Here is a 9,383-nt window from a genome sequence, read left to right as displayed (position 1 = left end):
CCTCGGGGACCTCGGCCGCCGCCGCCCCCACCACCAACAGCCGTACCACAAGCGCAGGACACCGTCCCTGACACCCCAAGGCAAGGCTCAGCAGCCCTTCAAGCCAACAGGCCCCCCAAGTCAGGTCCTTCAACCGCCGATGGGCGCCAGCCAGCCGCCGCCACGCAACCTGCAATCGACAACACCAGTGCCCTTGCCCGCGGTCTGCCCAGGGCCAGATGCCGCAAAGCCAAAGACGCCTGGACCAGCAGCGGCCGTGCCTGTGCCCATTCCCCAACCCGGAACCCCGAGCACGCTCAAATGGGAGAAGCCATACCAGCCCCCTGGATCGGCGGCGCCGCTCCAGGGACGCCCTACACAACCACAGCCACTGGCAACCAATGCGCCGTCTACACCTGGACAGGCGCAGCCGACTGCTACTTGGCATCCACCTCCCCAAGGTCAACAGCCTTCCAACGCACCTCAAGCGCACGCTCAGGCTCAAGCTCCTGTTCAAGCCCCTGCCCAGACTGTACATCACGCCAATGTACAAGTACCACGACCACAGCAGCCACCTTTACAGCATCAGCAGCCGGTACTCGTTCCCCCACAAGCTGGAGGTCAACTCGTGCCGCCTTCACATCCGGCCAGCCGTGCTACACCAAGTCTCCAACCTACTCAGCCCATTGCGGCGCCTCAAAGACCACCATCGACGACCCCAGTCCCCTCTCCGGCTGTTCCTCAGGCGCGCCCCGCCTCTGCTCAACCACAACAACCCCCTACGCAAGCTGCGACCGGCTACGTTCCACCTCAGAACCGGCCTATCGCTGCAGCTCCAGCTCCAGCTGCTTTAACTCCAGCTACTCAGCAGCAGACGCTGGTGCCGCCACCAGGCTGGGTGGTTCAGCCTCCTTCGCAGCAGACGCAGCAACAGCCTGGCCACACGCCGCAACATGTGCAGCAGCAATTCAGTCCTTCGCCTACCCCATCGCACCCACAGAACCAGCCTGGTACCGTGCAGAAGCGCGTTAGCTCACCTTACACCAATCAGCCTCCGAAGCCCGCCATCCCAGCTCACTTGGCCGGTCAACTGCCTGCTTCACCATCTCCGGCGCAGCGCATCCCTAGCAGTTTCGTTCCGCCCAAGACTCCGGTGGCCAGTTCCCCTTCCTTCATAATGACCGGGTCGGGCACGCGATGGACGGCAAAGTCAACCCCTTCGACACCACGACCACCTGCGCAGGGCCGACCGTCTGGAGATATCCCTAGTCCGGCCTTCGAGCCACTTAGTCCTGTGCTTGCGTCGGACAATCTTCCAGCGCCCACGCCATCGCAGGCACCACCGTCACAGCAAGCGACACCCAAGGCGGAGCCAAAGCTGAAACCAAAGCAAGAACCGTTACCCAAATCCGTCGAATCCGTGCCGAAAGAGCCGAAAGAGACAAAGGAGGGCAAACCAAAGCGTGGAAGGCCGTCTCGGAATGCGCAAAGAGATTCCGCGCAGGAGACGCCTTCACGGATCGTCGCGCGAAGCCAGTCCGTGGCTTCCCAGGCCGATGAGCTCTCTATGGATGATCATGAGCTGGCGCCGCGTGTTAAGAACGAAGAGGCCACGCCAAGACCACCAGATGAGGCTGGCGATACGACGGCAGATGAGAGTGGCCCAAGCCGACGACATGCCGTCACACCCAGCAGCGTGTCGTCCCGTCTAGCGCACAAGCGAAAGCGTCAGGAATCCCCTGTAGAACTACCCCCCCAACCCGCCAGCACGCCAACACACGTGCTCTGGACCCGTCAGTTTGGCAAGATCAGTAACCCTGCCCTGGATCAGATCAGCAGCCACCGTTGTGCCAACCAGTTTGCTCATGCGATTCGCGAGCGAGATGCGCCAGGGTACAAGGGCCTCATTCTGCAACCGCAGGACATCAAATCGATCCGAGCTGCCATGACCCACGGCAACAGGGCCGCAGTGGAAGCGGCCAAGAAGCTCCCTGACGGCGATCCCGGCACGCCGACGCTATGGCTCCCGATCAGCAGCGATCTGTTGCCGCCCAAGTCCATCATCAACAGCGAGCAGCTGGAGCGCGAGCTGGTTCACATGTTCTCCAACGCCATCATGTACAACCTGGATCCGTACCGCGGCCCAGGTAATTCGTTCATGAAGCGCGAGGCCTCGGTGGACGGCGAAGGCGACGCTGAGCCCTCAACCTACCGTGTCGACGAAGACGCGGTCGTCCGCGACTCGCGCATCATGTTCGTCGAGGTGGAGCGCCTCCTGGGCGATCTCAGGGCGGCCGAGAGGGATCGCAGCGGGCTGCCACCTTCGGGGAGCGGCAGCGCGCGACCCACGAGCGTGGCCGCGACGCCTAGGGGCGAGAGCACGCCGGCGGCGCAGACGGCTGATGATGACATGGACGAGCTGGCGGGCGATGAGAACACGGGCTCGACGTACAAGAGACGGCGTATCGGCACGCGCGACGCCGGGTCTCGTGCTTAGAAACCACCTGCCCAGCTGTCGTCGGGACGATCGGTTCAGCAAGAGTAGCAGCGGTGTTCATATTGATTACTGTCATGGAATTAGAGCGATGGGATAAATTCGGGAGGCTGGCGCATAAACGGTGCGCCGTCGCGTCCTTGTTTAGATCGCACGACGGGCCCGATCATCGGGCCTGAATTGATACATTAATTTGTTTTTTTTGTGTAGTGCTTTGGTGTACATGCCAGTGGCGAGGTTGCTTGACGAACGATGAACTTGCCCGATGTCTACGAATGAAGTTCGTTTCACAGAAGCGGAAGCGGTAAACTATGCGTCTCATATCAGTACTAACGAGCTACAGCCCTTTCTCGTCATCGAAACAGAGACGACGCCAGACAGCAGTGTCCCCCAATCTACTGCCCCCATCCCTTCAGCTCGCCCGCGTCAAGTGGGTTCCCCTGACAGCTCCGATCAAACGAGCAGACCTCGAGCTCCTTGTCGGCAAAGCCAACCCTCCCCTCCTCAATGTCAAAGGCGACAAACATGCTCTTGAGCGCCACGTCGCCAAAGATGGCATCCGGCTTGTCCTCGACCCCCTCCAGCATGAGCTCGACGTCCTGGATGCCCCCAAAGCACGTGTCCGGGTCGTCATGGCTCGCAGGCGCGTACCGCACATAGGCCCCCGGCACGCGCCCGCGGTAGCCGTCGTCTTCGCCGTCACCGTCGCCGACCCAAAACTCGAAATCGGGCGCCTCGTCGGCGCACGGGAACACCCAGGCGCCGCCGTACTCGTCAGCCTTGTGCGCCGCCGGCAGGGCCGAGTAGTAGACCTCGACGACGTTGCGCGGCAGCATGAGCAGCGTCGTGCCCGTGTCGGCCGTCGCGACAAAGGGCCGCTTGACCCAGACGTCGGGCGCCATGGCGCCGAGCCGGAAGCGGCTGACGCCAAAGTCCCAGTGGCCCGAGGCGGGCACGGGCGCCGCCCAGCGCACGTCGGCCGACGTGTAGAGGCGCGTCGGCAGCGCGCCAAAGGTGTACTGCCCCGCCGACGAGTTGGCGCGCAGGTCGACGCCGATGAAGCGCTGGTCCGGCGCCAGGTGCAGCGAGAGCGTCTCGATGATGGTGGGCGTCGGCGGCCGCGTCGTCGCCTCGAGCGCCTTGGAGATGCCCATGAGGCCCGTCGTCACGCTGTCGGCGCGCAGCCGGTCTGACATGTAGGTTGCCGCGCCGATCGATGTGTTGGGCACGATGAGCGTCGGCGAGAGCTCGAGCGTGTCGAGCCAGACGCTGCCCCAGGCGAAGTCGCCGTCGGCTGGAGGTTTGGGGTTGTTTATCAGCACGGTTGGCCAAGACTCTTGCTGCGACTACTTTTATCAGAGGCCCAGCGGACGACTCACCATAGTGGATGCGGAATTCGCTGTCCTCAATCTCGATGGCTGTCTCGGACTTTTCGGGATGGTAGGCCACCGAGTTGCCCGAGGTGTCGCCAGCCTTGATCCAACTGACCACGCGAGCGTTAGCAAGATGTATGGGTAGGGGTGTTCGGGTTCGGGCAATGGACTTGCGTGTTGGGAGACCCCGTGTCGAGGATCAGGTTGATGGGCTCCCGCGCACTGCCCACCTTGAGCTCGGAGACGAAGAAGATATCCAAGATGGATTCGGCCTCGAGTGTAGCGGCTACACATGTCAACACCAACAGCCACTATGTTATAGTCTCTGGCAAACTCGACAGACTTACGGTCCTCGCTCCACTTGACATACTTCCGCAGCGACTGCGGCACCTCCTTGCTCCATCGCGCATAGGTGGCAGCAAAGGCCGTCGCACCCCAGACCTCTTTATGCAGGCCGGTTCTGTCGGTGACGGGGATCCGGGCCTCGATCCCCCGGTCCTCCAGCTTCGGCATCGCAGCCGCGGCCTGCACGAGGCAAGAGGCCACAGAGGCCGTCGCAAGGGCCACTCTGAAGGAACCCATAGTGGTGGTGACACGTACGTAGCCTGGCTTCCCTGGCAGAGAGAAGAGACGAGATGGATGATGATCAGCTTGCTCGATTCGTTCGAGACTGCATAACCGATCCCGTCCGCTCGTCCCGTTATATATATATATGTATACCCCTGACCAGTCCCCTCCGCCTGTATGCTGGTCCGCCGGGCGACAGGAAGACGGGGAGAGACGAGCCCAGGAGGCTGCGAGTCGACGATGGCCCGTTTGCTGCGATTGCCTGGACTGCCTCCGCCCTGTACGCTGCCAGCTCGCTGTGCTTGCCTCGCGGTGCGACTTGGCCTCCCGAGAGAAAGCGGCCGTTTTCGAACCTCGTGCGCGCTGCCCTTGCCGACTCGTGTTCCCGTGGCCGATGCGTCCACCCGCCGTTATGGGGCAGCAAGTGGCAGACAGATTGCTGGCAGGCGCGGCCACGAGACGAGGCCTCGAAAGGGCGTCATCAGCCCAGTCAGGCGGCACCGAAGAACCCCCGTGCTGCTGCTGGATCGTGAGTCGAGAGCAATCAAGGGGGAGGGCAAGGCGCAGCTTCGTCTTCGGGGTGACGGATACACTGGAGCATACGTCCGTTGCCTGCCAGGTCCAACGTCACGCGGGGATTGAACACAAACAGAGACGGGGACAGTCAGTCAAGGATCGAACCAAGCACAGATTCTTCTCACATGTGCTGGGACGACACAAACAAGTAGCAATACGTAGCACTAGGGGAGAAGAGTGAGTGAGAGAGGGGCATCGTGAACGTGTTTCTTCGTCTATCATGGGAACAATTGTGGAATGGAAACAAAAAGAGGTCAACTGTCTACAGCTCGTCACGCTCTCGTGCCGGCTCCTGCGACTCCTGCAGCTTCCTCAGAATCTCCTGAATCTCCTCCTCGGTAGGCGCCTTGCCGTCCTCGCCCAGGTTGATGTGGATCGGCTCAGGCCCATCCGAGGCGTCGCCAGTGGCCGCCGTGGCCGCCGTGGCCGTCTTGGTCTTCTTCGCCTTCTTATTGTTGCTGCTCGCCTTCTTGTTCTTCTTCTCGAAGCTCTTGACGCCCTTCATGGCCAGGTCGACACCCGCCTTGTCGAGCTTCTCACGGCGTGACTTGAGGTCCTTGGCGAGAAGCACAGGGTCCGCCGTTGGGGGCAGGGCCGCCTGCTTGGCCTCCATATCGGTGATCCACGATGTAATGTCCTCGTGGAGCTTGTCAATGACGTCGACATCCTCCATCTTGTACAGAGGGGGGATCGGCCCGTCTTCCTTGATGACGTCTTCCATGTCCCTGGGCTTCTCCGCCGTGGCATCATCCTCAATTCCGTCGCTGTCAGTGCTGGACGAAGAGGCAGGCTCCTCGGTGGCAGTGCTCGTGTCAGAGCTGGCAGCCTGGGCCGCCGCGTGGAACTCTTCGTACGACTTGATCTGATCCTTGATCTTGTCAACAAAGACGGTGGACTGGTCCAGCGCATCCTTGAGGGCCTTGACGAGCTCGGGTCGCGTCTCGGCCTCTTCCACCCTCTTCTGCACGCGCGACACAATATCGTTGAGCTCCTTGTACTTGGCCTTGAACTCGTCCTTGGACGCGTCAGCACCTTCGCCGTAGAGCCAGTCGCTGGCCTCGCTGGACTTGGTCTCCAGTGTTGTGCGCTCCTCCTCAGTCGAGGCAGCCACAAAGGACTCGCTGTCAAGCAAGTCGCGGACCTTGTACGTGAAACCCTCGAGGCGGTTCAGCGCCTCCTCCCTCTGGCGGCGAGCCTTATCAGAAGCCTCAAACGCTTGCAGTCTGTCCTTGGACTTCTTCAGCTCCTCCTTCGAGAGCGAGGGCGAACCGGTATCCTCGAGAGAAAACTTGACGAAAATGGAAACGATTTGCTTCTTCTTGGGCTCCTCCTTGGCCTCGGCAGCGCTGGCTTCGGCGCCAGCAGCAGTCCCCGTTGACGTGGTCTTGCTCTTGGACGACGCAGTCGATGTCGTGGAAGACTCGGTAGAAGACGTATCGGCCGCCGAGTCGGCATTCTCAGCTTCGCCATCAGCCAGAGGCTTCTGATCCTTCTTGCCAAAACCAAATAGGTTCTTGACGCCGTCCATCAGGCTCTCAGAGACCTCGGCCTCGCACTCGACGGCCGCCTTGACAACCTTGACCTCGCCATTCTCGCCGCTCAGCTTGACGCCGACCTTGAACTGAATGCCGCTGTCTTCGCAGCCGTACTTCTCCTTGAGGGCAGCGACAGTCTCAGTCAGGTTCTGCGTCTTGAGGGTGCTGACATCACGCTCCGCACCGGCGATTTGCTGGTAGAATGTAACGTCAAAGTCCTCGAGGTTGGTGAAGGTGACCTCCTTCGGCGCGGCGCCCATGGGCGAGACAGCCGACCAAAGACGCTGGTGTTGCTCCTTCTGCTTGGGGTTGGTCCACTTGATGCCAGAGGGGTACATGGCACCTTCGCTGAGGCGGATCTCCTTGACCCTGAAACTAGGGCTCAGCTCAGCGGCGCGGAAACCAGCGCCAAAGACGGCCGACTCGTCAGAGTTGACATTGGAACGAAGCTTGTCCGCCGAGCCGACAGACTCCTCAAGCTGCTTCTGGACAAAGGGGGTGCGAGAGGCACCGCCGTGAAGAATGACCGAATCGAGGTCAGTGAGCTCGAGCTGGGCGGCCTTCAGGGCGTCTTGGATGACGGTACCGACTCGCACAGCGTAGGCCTCGGCCAGCTTCTCAAAGTCAGTCCTCTCAATCTTGTACTTGAAATCGACATCCTCGTAGAGACCCTCAAAGTTGGCCTGCGAGTTCGAGTTGGCGCTGAGAATGTGGCGAAGACGCTCAGCCTCCTTGGTGAGCTTGTTGATGGCACGACCGTGAGACTTGACAGCCTCGGTTTGCACAGAGATCTTCTGAGCTCCCTTCGACTCCACAAACTGGGAGATCATGTCGTCGACGATGAGGGAGTTGAGAGCGTCACCGCCGAGGGTGCGGTCCCAGCCAGCGCCGAGAAGGGCGACCTCCTGGACGGTCTTGTTGAACTTGCCGATGTCCTTGACGGTACGGCTCTGGAACCTCAAGACTGAGGCCTTGGTGGAGCCGGCACCCATGTCGAACACCATGTGGTACTCGGGCTTCTCGCCATTGTTCACGTTGGGGAACTGGCGAGTGGTGGCGTAGTTCAGGCCGACAGCCATGCCGTCGCTGATGAGGCTCAAGATCTTGAGGCCAGCAAGGTCGGCGGCGAGCTCAACAGCGCGTTTCTCCTCGAGGCTGAAGAAGGGGGGGACCGTGACAACGATGGAGCGAACAGAAGTGTCGGGGCCGGCCGTGGCCTCGGCGTTCTTCTGGATGCTCTGGAGTTCCATGGCCAAAAGCTCCTCGACCATCCAGGCCTCCTCCTCGGCGGAGAAAGCCTTGCTCTTGAAGGCGGCCGTGCCACGGATCTTGTTCTCCTCGATCTGCAGGCCCGGGTGGCGGGCGGCATATTCTTGAACGATCGAGTCGCCGATGGGCAGGCCGAGAAGGGTCTTGAGGTTGGGATAGACGTCGGCGGGGAATCGGGCAGACAAGGCCATGGCGTCGGAGCCATAGAGTCGCTCGGGGAAAACGCCAGCCTTGGGGCCGCCTTGGGGGGGCTTAAATGTAACAGCCGAGATTTCTTTCCTGCGCGAGTCCTTGGTGAGAACAATCTCGAGGGGGATGCCCGGCTTCACCAAAGCTGCCTTGATGTACTCGGTTCCCAGGTCGACGCCGAGGACAGCCGAGACGGCAAAGACTTGTGAGGTGAAGAAGAAGATGCTACCCAAGACCAATGTCAAGGGGGAGAACCGAAGTGAAGCCATGGTGGCGGTGTGGTTTTGTGGTTTTGCGCAAATGTGCGCAAGTCGAAGGACGAAATGCAAGAGGGTATCGCGGGATCAAGAAAATAAGATGATGAGATGCGCACGCCGCTTGAAAGAACAGAGTGCTGGGCGCTGATTGAACAGCGATGCAGAGAGGAGGAAAGGGCGAAAGAGAAAAGGCCCTGAAGATAAAGACAGCAGCCAAGACGACGTGTGGTGCAATGTCGTGGAAACGTCGTCTAAAAATGACCTAAGAATTGAATCGTGGCCCCTCAATTTGGCACGAAGCTTACCTGGCCAAATGGGAAAGGCAAAGAGGACAAGTTGCACGTCACGGAGCAAGCTCAAGTCGCGATAACGATAAGCCTCGGCCACTGCCGCTGCAAGGCTGAGATGGGAGACTCTAGTAATTGGTCGCTTGCACCATTGCCAAGTCAAGGGACCACCGGTGTATCGGCTTTACGTTGATCCGATGCACCAGCCAGTTCACTCATGTGTCATCATCTCTTTGTACCTGGCCACGAGGTGCCTTTGGTGGATGCATTGCACATCTCTAGCAGCACTGCAATTCGAACCGCTGTACACCGCAATACCAGGCAATACCACACCACACACGATCGATCCCTCGCCGTATTCCATGTTACTATGAAATTCCCTCACAGCTTTCCAGCATGAACCAACATTTCTCTCCTCTACTGTGGAGCAGCGTTCACTCTTCAGTGTCGCTTGACGACTGCACCACACCACCTCGCTCCCACCATGTCCGTTCGTCCATCACATCTCACCCGTCTTCTCCTCTGGGCTTCCAGAACCGATGACCAAAGGAAATCTCCGAGTGGTGCCCCTTGGGCACCAAGCACCACCCTAACCGCCTTATTTTGACAGCTGCTGACGCCAGCTTTGTCGAGCTGCCGTGTTTGGCCCACGCCCCATTAACAACCCCCCCAACCCCTCCTCCTTGACTACACTACATGTAGGCCATCACCTGCCTCAAGCATCGATTCGATACTCGGCAAATGTGGGCCTGTCGCAGCCTCCTGTCGTCGCAACTGCTCGTCATTTCCCTGCTGCTCAGAATCGTGAGAATACGGCCTCTGTATTGGCGACATTTGTCTCCAGCCATTCCCCTGTG

General features: G+C 60.2%; 3 protein-coding genes across 3 annotated transcripts in view; 1 reads left to right on the top strand and 2 right to left on the bottom strand.

The window, feature by feature from the left end:
* The window catches only part of VDAG_07548 (uncharacterized protein), a gene marked incomplete at both ends in the record, with an annotated part of 3,857 nt that extends 1,381 nt beyond the window's left edge, over positions 1 to 2,476 (top strand). The window contains one exon of the mRNA XM_009656453.1: positions 41 to 2,476. Within this exon, the coding sequence (XP_009654748.1) occupies positions 41 to 2,476 (2,436 nt within the window). The remainder of the gene's footprint in view (positions 1 to 40) is intronic.
* A 392-nt stretch (positions 2,477 to 2,868) lies between these two features.
* VDAG_07547 (endothiapepsin) lies at positions 2,869 to 4,428 on the bottom strand (the record flags this gene model as incomplete). Its single annotated transcript, XM_009656452.1, has 4 exons — positions 2,869 to 3,767; positions 3,853 to 3,956; positions 4,070 to 4,132; positions 4,217 to 4,428. The coding sequence occupies 4 exons, from the start codon at positions 4,426 to 4,428 to the stop codon at positions 2,869 to 2,871; spliced, it is 1,278 nt and encodes a 425-aa protein (XP_009654747.1).
* Positions 4,429 to 5,251: 823 nt separating this feature from the next.
* On the bottom strand, positions 5,252 to 8,542 carry VDAG_07546 (stress protein; the record flags this gene model as incomplete). Its single annotated transcript, XM_009656451.1, has 1 exon — positions 5,252 to 8,542. Exon 1 carries the CDS (start codon positions 8,249 to 8,251, stop codon positions 5,252 to 5,254), a length of 3,000 nt encoding a protein of 999 aa, XP_009654746.1. The 5' UTR covers positions 8,252 to 8,542.
* Between the last annotated feature and the right edge of the window lie 841 nt (positions 8,543 to 9,383).

The sequence above is a fragment of the Verticillium dahliae genome, genomic scaffold, assembly GCF_000150675.1.
Source record: "Verticillium dahliae VdLs.17 supercont1.17 genomic scaffold, whole genome shotgun sequence".
Classification (NCBI taxonomy): Eukaryota; Fungi; Ascomycota; class Sordariomycetes; order Glomerellales; family Plectosphaerellaceae; genus Verticillium; species Verticillium dahliae.
The sequence above is the reverse complement of the archived record's forward strand: the minus strand, read 5'-3'. Positions and strand labels throughout refer to the sequence as shown.